Source organism: Nyctereutes procyonoides, unplaced genomic scaffold (genome assembly GCF_905146905.1).
Source record: "Nyctereutes procyonoides isolate TBG_1078 unplaced genomic scaffold, NYPRO_anot_genome, whole genome shotgun sequence".
NCBI classification, from domain to species: domain Eukaryota; kingdom Metazoa; phylum Chordata; class Mammalia; order Carnivora; family Canidae; genus Nyctereutes; species Nyctereutes procyonoides.
In genome coordinates this window covers 55,903,682-55,918,029 of record NW_026575133.1, presented here as the reverse complement: position 1 = coordinate 55,918,029, position 14,348 = coordinate 55,903,682, and the positions used below count along the sequence as shown (strand labels likewise).

General features: G+C 45.7%; 1 protein-coding gene across 1 annotated transcript; it reads right to left on the bottom strand.

Annotated features, from left to right (window-relative positions):
* Positions 1–1,370: 1,370 nt before the first annotated feature.
* PNOC (prepronociceptin) lies at positions 1,371–13,357 on the bottom strand. Its single transcript, XM_055300394.1, has 3 exons — positions 13,221–13,357; positions 4,527–4,975; positions 1,371–1,727 (listed from the first exon to the last, which is right to left on the bottom strand). The coding sequence occupies exons 1-2, from the start codon at positions 13,344–13,346 to the stop codon at positions 4,574–4,576; spliced, it is 528 nt and encodes a 175-aa protein (XP_055156369.1). The 5' UTR covers positions 13,347–13,357; the 3' UTR covers positions 1,371–1,727; positions 4,527–4,573.
* Positions 13,358–14,348: the final 991 nt, after the last annotated feature.

Below are 14,348 nucleotides of genomic sequence, written 5' to 3'. Positions count from 1 at the left end.
GGGAGCATGCTGGGGACACTCCTTGAGTTCACCGATTCCATGTACTGTGATGGCCTGGATGGCTGGAGAATGCTGGTCTAGGTGGTGGGAAGCAGAAAGAAACATCCCATTCTTCCTGAGCTGGGACTGCTTCTTGTAATTTTAGCTTCTGAGACTACAGATGTCTCTGGGAGTGGGATCTGGGAGTGGGATCTAGGGCTCCTAACAGGGCCTGCCAGTGTGGGTGAGGTGCTCCCAGTGGGGGGTTGGATTACCTCACTCGAGCCCAGCAGCTAGTAAAGCTGGCCCAGGGGTGGTCTTTTGGCCCTTTTCCTTACTATGTGGTAGAGTGGAGAGCTTCTCTCGGCCCCCTTTCCCTTGCTCCCCACCCCCATGCAAAGTCTCAGTAGAATCCACTGCTTCACTGAGGTTTGCCCAAATCCCTCTACATCAGTTGTGACTTTGGGCTGCACATCCTCCATGTGTACCTGCCAGCCTCACCTTTATGGCTGGCTGTATGCACAGACTTGAAGTTTCCAGCTTCCAGCTGGGTTTGATCAACAGGTGAGACCAGACTGGAGTTTGAAGGGTAGGGGGAGAGAGACGTTGGGATAGCTCATCTCCTGGCCCTTCCTGTACCCCACAGTGTCTGAATGACTGCATTTTCCTGCTGAGAGCTACAGGGAGGGGGGGGCGTGGCGGACAGCTTTAGTTCTCCCTGGGTTCCAATAACGATCCCCCAGCATCCCAGAAGAGCTCCTTACCCCCTCATTGATTTCCCATCACCCGGTCTACACTAGATGTTTGACGCTCCTCAGTTACCCTGTCTGGGTGCACCATATGTTTCCTCGCCTAACTGACAGTTACACCTTAACATGCTTCATGCTAAATTGGAGATAAAAATGACACCAACAAGTGTGTCTAGGCTCTCCCATTTTCCACGTGTCTCAGTCCAGTGATCTGCAACCAGTAAGATCTGCATCACCTGGAATTTGTTAACAGTGCAAATCCTTCCTGAGTCAGAAACTGGAGGTGGAGACCAGCGAGCTGCCCCAAGGGTGCCGTTGACCGGGCGCTGGGAGGTTCTGAGCACCCTGCCCCCTCAGCCTGCTCATCTATTCACGCACTTGGATCTGGAGATGCAGTGCAATCAGGGTGTTTATGCTTATGTATTCTTGCCCGTCTTGTTTTATATAAAGCAGAGCCAGGTGCTTTTTGCCTCTGCTTCCCAAGAGAGGCAGCTCTGATGGTGTGTCTGGAGTCTGGGCTTCTTGGTGACCTCACTTAAAAAACAGCCACCCAATGTATTAACCATTTGCTCAGTAGAAGTTTAATGGAGAAATATCTGTTTAAAACAATCAGTCAAAAAGAACAGCTCTTTTACAAACAAGTTATGGCAGTGACAAGTCAAAACCCCGGGCTTAATTTCCTGTTCCTTTGACCCACCCCTAGAAGAGGAGAGAGTGTGGAGTGAGGACAGATGGGGCCGTTTATATGTTAGCCAGAGGAATTACAAAAATACACTCTGATGTAGCAACAAGGTTGTCATGAAACATGCCATGGGGGGGTGGGGAGGGAGGGACTGGGGGAGTGGGGAGGGAAAGACAACCAGACAGGGAGGTTCTCCACCCTGAGGGTGGAGACCTGAAGGCAGAGCTTGCCTCAGGGCCTTGGGAAGGAAGGAGTCCCGATTCCCAGCCGACAGGTCTGGGGCTGGAGACATGCTGTTTTGGGGATCACCTGGACACCTGGGGAGACAGAAATGATTAAAATGGCAAACACAGTAGTTTCTTTGACCTTTCAATGCTATTTGCCCTGGTGACTGAGCAATAGAAGGGAGGCAATGGAAAACTTATCAACTGAATAAAGAGCCCCTGAAGCAGCAAGTAGAGTTCCCTAACTTCCTCCATACACCTCAAGTCTGGCCTTGAGTCTATTGACAGGATTCACAGAATAATGGCTGGGACTTGAAAGGCAGAGCTGAGGCCTGGAGCCCAGAAGCAGCTCTCTTATCCTTGATGTTTGGAATCCAAGTGTAGTAATTCATTTTTTGAGGCTAAATAGTGTCCTCATTTATGGCTCTTTTATATTGCAAGTGCTCTTTACACCTGATTTCACCAATTCCTCACCACGAATGGATCTGCTCACTTTCCACTGTCTAGAAAGATCAAGGTGTGGGGCAGAAGAGAGTAGAATAGGAACAGGGAAAGGGATAGGAGGCAGATACCCTTTGCACGGATCTTTCTAGGACTGGACTTGCATCTCAATGTCCCTCCTTCCTGACATCATTACACCTTCTAAATAGGGTTCTTTATCTCATTTCAGTGTCAAGAGGCCCCACTTCCTCCAGCCTTCCAAGTGGTGGTTGGTATTGGGTATCTCAGAAGTCCAGAACAACCCTGGCAACAGGATTCCCCACGATGGAGACATCTGAGGCATGTGTAGGGCTGGTTGGGTGTGTGTGGGTGAGTGAAGACAGGGTCTCAGCTGCCTGGTGTGGACTCGTAAGTACATATCCATATTAGAACTCAGCCACCCTGAATGTGTGCAAAAAGGAACCAGAGAGATGGCTGCAGAAAGAGGAAGGAGAACAATCAATAATATACTCAAATGAGCTGGTTAACATTTCCAGTGGTTCTGTCAAGAACTTTACATCTTGAGCAAAGCAGCAGACAAGCTAGTTACCAAGTTATGTTTCAGTGCCTCTCAGCTGGAAGCTTAATAGAAAACTAGCAAAGTCAATTGTCTGAATAGGGGCTCAAAAATTTTTTTAAATAAATTGATTTCTGCTAATGTGACTGATTTTATTTTTTATTTTCATTTTTTATTTTTTATTATTTTTTTTTAATTTATTTATTTATGATAGTCACACACAGAGAGAGAGAGAAAGAGAGAGGCAGAGACACAGGCAGAGGGAGAAGCAGGCTCCATGCACTGGGAGCCCGACGTGGGATTCGATCCCGGGTCTCCAGGATCGCGCCCTGGGCCAAAGGCAGGCGCCAAACCGCTGCGCCACCCAGGGATCCCTTCATTTTTTATTTTTAAAAAGATTTTTAAAAGTCATGAAAGACACACAGAGAGAGGCAGAGACATAGGCAGAGGGAGAAGCAGGCTCTCTGGTGAGTAGGGAGCCCAATGCAGGACTCCATCCCAGGACCCGAGGATCACACCCTGAGCTGAAGGCAGACATTCAACCACTGAGCCACCCAGGTGCCCCTAATGTGACTGATTTTAAACTGTTTTTAGGAAAAGAAAATAGCTGTGGTTCAGAATTAGACAAGAGCCTCAGTGTCCCTTAAGAGCCACTTTAAGAAGAATAAATGTCTAAGATTGGAAAGAATTCAATCCATGCCATTTCTGAAAGATATGCTGTGTTAGGTACTATGCAAATATGGCTTAGGAAGGAATAGGATCCTTGTTAAGGATCCAAGAGTATGACTTCAAAAACCGTGAGGGTTAATTCAGGGCCTTTAGAGATTAGTCATTCTGCTAAAATGCACATGGCAGCCTTCTCCTCACAATTTAATACTTACGTCTGTATTTGGTAATGCACCTTCTACAACCAGCTTACCTGCAAAGAGCTATGTGGGCTGCCCCCATGCTGAAGTGTGGGTGCCAAAGATTAACAGCTGTATTAATATACTTTGAAAATGAGGATTATTAATGATCTGGCTGCCTTTGACATATGGAAAACAAAATAAAACAGCACATGTAGACTTTTTTAATGCCCCTAAATCAGGGAAAAGCCTCACTTGGGTAATGTTCAGGGGAATGTTTATGACCAATTGATTAGTTCTTTCTACTAGGGTAAGTTTCTACTGTTAACGAAGAGGTATGAGGCTCTGCAGATAATCAGATTCCCATATATGAGTTAAGGCACATGTTTGATGGGTAGAATTTTCTTAGATTTTCAGAAAAATTCCACTGTGCTAGTTTTCTACTCCACTAGAAGTTCTGTACAGGGTGACGGACCAAGGAAAGTGGAATTTGTAATGACTGGGCAATAAATTAGAGGGTTTGATGTTTATTATCTGATATGTATTATAGTACATGTAGAAGCATTCCCTTGGGCATAAGATGGCCCAGATTCTCTAAGCCTTGCTCAGTGATGATGGTGAAGTAGGTCTAGCTATGGGTTCCTAGATAGTCTCTGAGGAAAGGTGAACTGAATGGTTACTATGGCAACTGGATAGGTAGATTGGTCCACTTAACTGTCCCCATAGTAACTGAGCTCCTGGAGAGCGATAGAGGAATTAGTTATCTTAACAGGCTACTATTATCCCCATGGTAACCAATCTCTAAATGGCAGTGGTCAGCGCTAAGGAACAATCTGAGGAAAATGTTTGCTCCCTAGAGAAAGGATAGGTAGGAGGCAGAGAGGTGAATATACCTTCCCTGCCTCCCAGGAGCTGAACACCTTGGGGAGGTCTGGGATGTGTGTGTGCATGTATCTGGGGGCTAATGTGCTTCCAGGCCCAGGAGAAAGGCTAAGACAGTTGGGTATATAAGGTTTCCTTTTGCCCCCAGCTCAATCGTGCCCAACTCACTCATGGGTTGAAGTGGACGGTGCAGCTGGGAGGGGCTCCCCTTCCGGCTACACATTACCATTCTGATGCAAGGTGCGCCGGCGCTGACTGGACTGCAAGCTCAGGACCAGGTACTGCCTCATAAACTCACTGAACCGCTTTTGGTTGGCCAACTTCCGGGCCGACTTCCGGGCCCCAGTGAAGCCTCCAAATCTCTTCTGCAGCTGCTTCTGCTCTATCTCTCCAGCCTCATCCATGCCTGGCTCTGTCCCTTCCTGGGCTTGGATTAGGCTCCTGATGCGAGGCATGCGCTTCAGCTGCATCTCAGAGGTGCTTGGCTGGTGAAGGACAGTTGCCACGTGCTCTGGGTCCGCAGGGCTGAGCTGCCAGGAGCCCCTGGCCATGACCTTGGTGCACGGAGTCCAGAGAGGGCTGCTGAAGACCTTCCCTTCACACTCAAGGATGCACACCTGCAAAGATATAGGCAGAGTGGGGAGGAAGGGAGGAGAAGGATTGGGAATGTCTATTAGTCCAAGGTGATGAGATAAAGTCCTTCTATTGCATACAAAATCCACATTGGTACCAATGCAAGTGCTTCTGAAGCATCTCTTTATTAAGTATCATGTAGCAGTTTTACACATAATTACTCAAGTTTGTAGAATTTCAGAGTTGCAAAGACACAGAAAACTATCTGGCCAGAGAGGTGAGTTAATTTACCACAGGTATCACAGAAAGTCAGTGCAGAATGAGTGCCCCAAACCACACTCAGAGCACTAGCTGAGTTTTTGAAGCCAATACGACTCACGAGGGTCACCCATAAAAAAGAATCTTATTTTATTCTCTTCCCAGGCTTGGGAGAGATCAGTTTGGTTTAAGAAGCTGGGGATGTCAAAGCATGTACTTAAATCTGCGTGTTGAGATGAACCCTGGTGTGGTTCATTTTTCATCCCACATATACTGGTTCTCACTTACCTGTGCCTCAGTTATAGGAAATGAGGGTCAAGACCCTTTGGAATGTAGACAGGTTGGAGTCGGGTTTAGGTGGGGAAGAGGGGTCATCAGATACCATCCAGTAGACCTGCCAGGGTTCTGGGAACTTCTGCTGCTGCTCTGTCTCTCCAGGTGTCTTCCACTTCTAGTCTATACCAACACCCTGGCCATGAGGTTTCCATACCCTTCCTGACTTGTCCTGGCCTTGGCCATGCTTCCCACATTCTTTAATTGTGCCTTTTGGAAGCATCTAACCTCCAACTTCTTTTACTATTTGCTGTCTTTGCTTCACCCCAAATGCTTCTCTGTGTTTCTGTCCTCCGCCAGATGAAAACCCCATTTCAACATGACCTTGCCATCACAGTCACTGAGTAGCTGCGGAGCCCTTCATCAAACCTTGGAGCTCTTGCCTGGCTTACAGGGCATCAAGAGATACTGCTCTGTCTGGACAGCTGTGGGACATCAGAAGACTGGAGTGTGTGCCCAGTATCCCCTATCTGGGGAGCAAAAGCCTCCCCATGGTGTTCAGAGTGGCACAGATGTTAATATAGGCAAGGTTTCCCACCGGATCCCTAAACAAGGATCCCTCCTTGTGCATGAAGCTAAATCACATACCTTATAGCCATCCCACCGAACTCGAAAAAATGGCTCCTCCAGTCCCGCTTCTCTGTGACCCTTTGCCACTCTTGACCCTGACCCTCTTTTGTCTCTGCCAAGCTTCTCCAAGATGTGGTCTGTACTCATGCCTCCATTTCCGCATCTTCCATTTTTGCCTCATCTCCTTGAAATCTGCTTTCTGCCCTCTTCTTCCACTAATTGCCCTCTTGAGGACCATCAGTGAATTCCCAGTCACCAGATCCACTTGGGCCTCGTCACAGACTATGCTGCATTTGGCAGCACAGGCCACACCCTCCTGAAAATTCTCTTTCTGACATTGCACTCACCTCTCAGACTCCTTCCTTCTGGGTTCCTAAGATTCTATCTTTAAGATTCTTTAAGATTCTTATCTCTCTTTACAATCTTCCCCTTGGTGACTGTTCATTTCTGTGATTTTGGTCATAACTTTCAGAGCATCCGAGGTCTATAGGTTCAGCGCCTGACATCCATTGAACTCCAGATACTTCTCTGATCCTGTCTGGTATCACCATCAAAGTATCTAACTAGCACTTTAAATGCAAGTTGTTAAGAATTCCCTTCTGGGGCAGAGACTGCCAGTTGTTCATTCCATACCCATCTTGCCTCTTCCTTCCTAACAGAACACTTGTCTTCTTCCTGAAGGCCACATGTATGTTTCTCAAACTCCTTTTTAGCCAGAGGTGGCCAATGGCATAAAAATGGAAGTGACAAGGTGGGGCTCCTGGGAAAGTAGGAGGTTGACTCATCAGGGGAGAGCATCCTTTCTTCCTTCTTTTTCCCCGTCCTCCAGCCTCCTGCTTAGAATTGGCTGGAACTCAATTGGCTATCTTGAAGACATGAGGTGACTCAGAGGATGGAAGCCATGTGGGAGTGGCACCCATATACGGATAAAGTAGAAAGAGAAGGAGCCTGGGACATTGGCGATGTGGTAAAGCTGCCATACCAGCCCTGGATTATCTACCTCCCAACTTCTTGGAGGAATCAAATCGCTGTCTTATTTAAGCCATTGTTACTTTAGGTCTTTCTTACTAGCAGGTGATATACTTTCTCTACCTTAAGTCTGCTCTTCTGCTTGGTCTGGGTGGGAATCCAAATAATCTCAGAATTATGTATTTATTTAATTAATTTATTTTAGAGAGAGGGGTTGGGAGGGGGCAGAGAGAGTGGGAGAGAAGCAGCCTCCCCACTGAGCACAGCACCTGAAGCTGAGGGGACTTGATCCCATGACCCTGAGATCACGACCTGAACTGGTGATCAAGAGTCGGACGCTCAACCAACTGAGCCATCCAGGTGCCCCTCAGCACTTTTAAAAAGACAGAATTCAAAAGCCAGTTAAATTCCTGAGGAATAGAACCAGGGTTTAAAATGCACTTTTATAAAGATCAGGTAATTGTGAAACCTACCTGGGTTTGGAAACTGCTAACATAGTCCATGTTCACATGTTATGATGAGGTTTAGTAATTAATGTGTCCAAAACTCCACTGTTAGACAAGATATTACCTGAACGAGAACCCAAGACTTTCAATCCCGGATGTCTCCTATTCAATGAGCCCTGTGTGCTTGCAATACAAATTGTTGTAAATTAATACAAGAGTAAGAATCTTGCGAGACTGAAAGGTAAAGTTCTGATGGGAAAATTGCTAATTTTTGCTGGGCCAGAGAGAAAGAGACAGTAGCCAGTGGGAGTGCCACTTATCTTCCCTGATAAGATTTCCAAGGTGCACCCTTTGCCAGGCCCCCCTGCTAGCCATAGGTAGTGACGGTGGCCCCTGCTGATACACAAGTCATGAGCATATCTTTTCCATTTAGATTTTCCTCAGAGATGCTGATAGAACTATTATCATTAGTGCCAACTCAGCTGAGATACAAAGAGAAGCCACTTTTTCACATCCACAAAGTCACTGGGTATGAATGAATGGCAGCTTCCATAGTGGGGGGAGGGTAGACTTTAACACAGTGGTAGCTACAAATCCGAGTGCTCTTTAAGAATGGCTACTGGTTAAGGGTGCTTGGGTGGCTCAGTTGGTTAAGCATCTGCCTTCAGCTCAGGTCATGATCCCAGGGTCCTGGGATTGAGTTCTGCATCAGAGTCCTTGCTCAGCTGGGAAGCTGGGAATCTGCTACTTCCTCTGCCTCTGTCCCTCCTCCTGGCTTGTGCTCACTCTTTCTCTCTCACATAAATTAAAAAAAAACTTAAAAAAAAGAATTGCTACTGGTTTGTTAGAATGCAGATTCTTAGCCTATACTCCTAGAGATGCTGATTTAGTATGTCAAGGGTATGGTCCAGGAATCTGCACTTTTAGCCAATGCCCCAGTGATTCTGAGGCTGGACTGTATTTGAGAAATCCTGCTTTGGATCTTGCTTTGAGGAGGAAGGTGTCATCATGGAATATAGTGGTCGGAGGAAGGGTTACTTGGGTCTTTATTTAGCTGTTCCTGAAATACTTTGAAGAAAACCAGGCACAACCAACTTGTAGTACATTCTTTTCAGATCATCATCCCATTGAGTTATTATTCTATAGCCATGGGTATCTAGTGGGGAGCAATTTTGTCCCCAGGGAACATTTGGAAATGTCTGGAGCCATTTTTGGTTGTCACATGGTGGGTGGGGAAGGGGGGATGCTACTGCTATCCAATGAGTAAGGCCGGGATGCTGGTAAACATCCTACAATACACAGACAGTCCCCTGCCCCCACCCCATGACAAAGAATTATCCAGTCTACAATATCCATAGCGGTGAGTGTGAGGTATCCTACTCTACAGGGTCAAGAGGAAAGCAGGAAAGCATGGGTAGAACTGGGAAAGACAGAAGTGTAAAATTTTGGAGATAACATGGAGTTGGAGCAGACTTGGTCCACTCCTTACAGAATAGAACCCCAAATGCTTGTTGAACAGTTCTACTCCATCCATTTACAAGAACAGGTGGAGGTTATTAAACCTAGAGGCTATGAGATCTTCTGGGAGCCCCTGGGTCGCTAAACCCAGATGGTAATTAGATTAGGTGTCAATCGGAGAAAATGAAGTTCTATGATCAAACCAGATGCATAGGCTGTACAGAGACTCAACATACTGTTAGATGAATTGGATACTGACAAAATCATCTCAACCCTTGATTTAGGAGAAAGTTTTGGGCAAATGTGAGGAATCCAAATTCGCAACAGCATTTGTAGCACCAGATGGGCATATGAGCTTAATGCCTAACACTCTGGTCTAAGGGACCCACCAGTCTCTTTCCAGAGATTGGTTAATGGACTATTAAGTGGAGCTGAACACATTTTCACAGCCTACACCGATGACATTGCTATATTAAGCCAGAGTGTGGATGAGCATCTGGAAAGTCTCAGACTGGTGCCAAATTCATCTGTAAAGCTGGGTTTAGAGGGAAACTGAGCAAAGGGCCATCTGGATGTCTGGGATCAAACATTAGGGAAATAGGCACATGAGCCCATTGGAAGGAAAAGAAGAGGCTCACTGAGATTGTCAAGTTTCTGCACTAAAGAATCAAATCACTTTTGACCAAAACATTTAGGAGCTATTTGCTTTAGTAAGTTATGCTAGAATATGAGGGGTAACACTAGTAGGGAAATGGATAAGTAGTGCAAGAGGAAAACATATTAGGAACTCTTACTGCAAATCAATCAGTAAGTTTTTATGTAATGAAGGTAGAAAGCACTAGAAGTTCATTTCTTTTGCTATTATTCAAGTTTCAGGAAGTTATAAATACATTTCCCCAGACCTTGATGGTTGCCTTCTTCTTTGTCTCTAAAACAACTTGGTGAATCTAGTTTTTTTTTCTCTACATAAGCTTATGGGCTAAGTATCATTCATAATTAGGCATAAGCCCAAGGCATTGCAATGGGTTTGGGTGTGAGAGTCATTTACTGACCAAAACTACAGTCTTACACAAAGCCAGCCATCTTTGGACCATTGATCTAGAGTGAGAAATACAGAACTTCCTGATAAAGCCAAGGATTTAAAGTGTCCTGGGAATAGCTCAGAATTCCATAATTTAGTGGAGGGATTGGGAAGGTGATCCTTGCTGAAATATCTAAGTTCCCCCAGCTCCCATAATTCACAAAGTTGGGAAAGAGTTGCAAGATTTGGAAATGAGATGTGGTTGCCAACGTTCTAGGCATTTCATCAAACTTTAAAAAACAGGTGAAAAGTGAATACAAACTAGGAATAAAACAACCAGGCAGTCAGGTTCCCTGAGGGTCAGCAGGCACTTTGAAGGATTTCTCTTTCACTGTGAAGGTCTAACTGGTTATATTCTAACTTGTTTCCAAGAAGTATCAACTGGTGTTGTCTGGATCCCAGATATTTAAATGCTAGGGTGGGATGGAAACATGTTCCAGATTCTTTACTGGGTTTGAAAGATGCCAATGTGAAAATGCTGCAGCATTTGCACTGGATGGACCCATTAGGAGCCTAGGGGTCTAGCTGTCTTACAATTTCCATGGAACATGTTCATGGAGTACTGCTCTCTGCCATGCTCTGTGCTACACGATGGGGATCCCCAACACAATCAGAAAAGGACCCTTACACGTTATGGTAAAACACTGGCAGACACAAGTACCTGTCAGAACACAAATGAGCGAGGTTGTGGCTCTACTGGGGGCAGGTGGAGAATCAGCATAGTGTTCTCACAGGTGAAATTTAATCTGAGTTTTGAAGTAGTATTGGATGAAGGAGGAGGGAGAAGAAGGCACAGGATGGTGGGGCAAGTTCTTGAAGCCTTGGGAAGGCCAAGAAGGGAAAGCGGGATTTTTAAGGAACTGTAAAAAGTGATTGAGGTAAGGAGTGTACCCTGGGGAGACACCTGCAGCCTGGGGAGAGCTGAAGGCCTGGGATCCAGGATGGCATCTCAGAAGGAGAGAGTATAGGGAGATGAGAAACCCCCGATCTTGGTGATCACTTGTGTTTACAGAGTGGGGAGAGGAACAGGAACCCAACAGGACATAGAAAAAGAGGAGTCTGAATGGAGAAGAGAACCAGGCAAGTTTATCAGGAGAGGATAAGGAGGAGGAAGCCTACAAATTGGTCCTGGACCTTGCTCGATGTGATGCCGTACAAAGGGGGCGAAGGCACAAGTGTAGATTACTTCCTGAGTATACAAATATCCGTTTAAGTCCTAATACTTTTTTTTTTTTGAGTGGGAAATAACGGGTTACTTACCATGAAAGCTAGAGATTCCAGAATTGTGCATAACTTTCAGTCTTGTCTAGGCTACAAATTGAGAATTTAGCTGCATGGTGATTATCAGATTATCAGCTCATCACGGGTTTACAGGTAAACTATGTTGTCTGTTCTGTTTACTAAGATCAGGGGAAGGTGTTTTTTAGATAAACTTTAAACCTCTTTGTGCTGCACAACAAAGCCCTGTGGGCCTTCTATGTTTCAGCCAAACTCAATTTTCTCAGTTCCTTAAATGACATTTCCCTCTGGGTACAGGCATTTGCACATGTGCGCCTGGCCTCCCTCCACCATGGGGAGCACTCTCCCTGCCTCTTCACTTCCACTTTTCAGGTCTCCTTAGATGCTTCTGATCTTCCAAAAGCCCGCTCTGTCTTTCTAGTCTAGTTTGGGGGCCACTGCTCTGAGCTTCCCTAGCACCCAATAATTAATCACTTCCTCTTGGAGGGATTGTGAGATCTTCTCTCCCACTGGTTGCAAACTCCATCCATCTGCTTACCTACCTTTGGATCCTTTGCCCAAGCCTTGGGCTCAGCATATAGGAAATGCTCAGAAAAACCGTAACAGATCAATGAGAAGGATGGATAAACTTTGGATGGGTTACCTGGGGATGCTCTTCATGATGCAGTAGTTATTACTGTTCAGAAAACAGGTGTGGGGATAGGTTGGTCTTTGGGTCTGTAGGGGCTGTCCACTCATGGTTAGTGAGCTAACCCAATATGAATATATATTCCATATTTGTACACTTGCCTTAAGGAGCACTAGTTACTTTTGGTTGATTTTTAAAGATTGAGGAGTTTGAGGGGCGCCTGGGTGGCTCAGTCGGTTAAGCAGCTGACTTCTGATTTCAGCTTAGGTCATGATCTCAGGGTTCTGGGATGGAGCCCTGCATCAGGCCCCATGCTCAGTGGGGAGACTGTTTCAGGATTCTCTCCTTCTCCCTCTGCCTCTCTCCCCATTCTCTCTCAAATAAATAAATAAATAAACCTTAAAAAGATAAAGATTGAGGGGTTTGGAATATGGCACCTTTTCAAAGAAGTTTGACTACAAAGAAAAAATAATTGAGTTCTATTGGGCTTAATAGAGGAATAACCATTCAGACTGCTATGAAAGCAGTTAAGAAAGCAGTTTATTTAATGTAAAGAAATTTAATGCCAGATTTGCACCTCAAATTCAAAATTTAAAATATAAGGGAGCATTTAGGTATTTGTTGTAGAATTAACTTTAATACCAAAGATGGAGGGCAATGTACATGTTCAACAGGAGGACCATAGTTAAACAAATTATACTGTATTCATAGAAAGAAAGAACTTAAAATAATGTTAAATAACATGGGGAAATTATCCTGGTATAATATAGCACGTGAAAAAACTAAAATTGTTTCTCTGACAGGTGGGATTAAGGGTAATTTTCTTTTTTTCAGACTTCTCTTAATTTGACAAATTCTCTAAGAGGAGTATGCATTATTTTAATAATGGGAACGGAATGGCGGCCCAGGCATGCCTTTATCTGAATGTGAAAAAGTGGAAAAATGTCAGGGTTTGTACTTAGAAGATGTGAAGGCCCGTATCTGTTTCCCTTTTTTTTTTTTTTAAGATTTTGTTGATTTATTCATGAAAGACACACACAGAGAGAGAGGCAGAGACATAGGCAGAGGGAGAAGCAGACTCCCCTCCCCACAGGGAGCCCAATGTGGGACTTGATCCCAGGACCCTGGGATCATGACCTGAGCCAAGGGCAGATGCTCAACCACTGAGCCACTCAGGTGTCCTCTGCATCTGTTTCCTACTGACCACATGACACCAGATGAGTCACCCGACCTCTGGGCAAGGCCCTAAGTTTCTCCTTCTGGGTCTGGAGGGAAGAAGGAGAAGGCAGGGATGCTCCAGGACCTACCTCAAGGTTGAAGCTGTCAAGAGCTGGGCGGAGCTTCTCTCTGCAGGTCAGACAGTCCTTTTGGCAGCTTCCAGACACGCTGGAGAAGAGGCTGAGCAGCAGGAGGTCACAAAGCAGGATTTTCATGGTGCAGGAGCAGGAAGTAGGGTGCTAAAATGTTAAAACACAAGGAAGGGTGGGGGGCAATTACACCAGCCATTCTGTGGGGGCCTCACACAGGGGATGCACTAGAGGTCACAGCACCAGAGCCTAAGATTCACCTCCAGGAGGAAGTGGGTTATCCAGGAAACAAGAGGCCTGCTCCTGTCAGCCAGGTCTACCCTGCATGCCCGGAGTTGGGGGTCTGGGCTCCTAGGGAGAGCACCCTTGTGATTCTAGCCACCTAGCTGGTCTCAACAGGCAGGAGCACTTCCAGGGAGCTAAAGACCTCACTTAGTCGCTTACCCATGTGTGACCGTAAGACAATCTTGCCAAGCTTCAGTTTTCACAGCTACAAAAGGGGTATAGTGGTACCTGTCTTGTCACAGGGCCGATGCAAAGAGATGAGATCCATAAGGGGAGTTTTGCACAGGGCCTTGCAAGAGTGAGATTTATGAATGACTCATGGACTTTGTCTTGTCCTCCCTAGCCTTCCCTGTCTCAGCCAGGAATACCTGGGTCCCGGAACTTGCTCTTGCAGGAAGCCTCCACCAGGCTCCTTGTCTGCTTCCCGCACTAGGTGTGAGCTGGCTTCCTGAACACAGGGCCTATATGTTCACTGTGTTTAGTCCACACAAAACACAGGACCAGGTATGTGGAGTGGAATGATTGAAAAATGAACAGAGACACGAAGATAACAGCTCCAGCTATTAGTTAGGTCAGCCGTTTATATTCTTTATGTAGGATTGCCTAAAAGGTGTGCAGTTTTTCCTGCTGCTCTTTAAATTTATCCGGCAAGCAAGCCTCCTGAATCAAAATGCTGTTTCCTTGGACTGCATCATTTTAAGTCCCTATAGAAACATCTTTACTTGGAGTATTAAATGGAATAGGGAACAAGGGAAATTTCTGGCAATGTTGGGAATGTTCTTGGCTGAGGTATAGGTCGCAGGGGTGTATACACTTGCTGAAACCCTGGGAATTGTACATTTA

Excerpts from the sequence above, each read along its gene's own strand:
- PNOC (XM_055300394.1), bottom strand. The coding sequence starts at position 13,346 with ATGAAAATCCTGCTTTGTGACCTCCTGCTGCTCAGCCTCTTCTCCAGC. Across the intron at positions 4,976-13,220 it reads TTGACAGCTTCAACCTTGAG|GTGTGCATCCTTGAGTGTGA; the intron begins GTAGGTCCTGGA and ends ATATCTTTGCAG.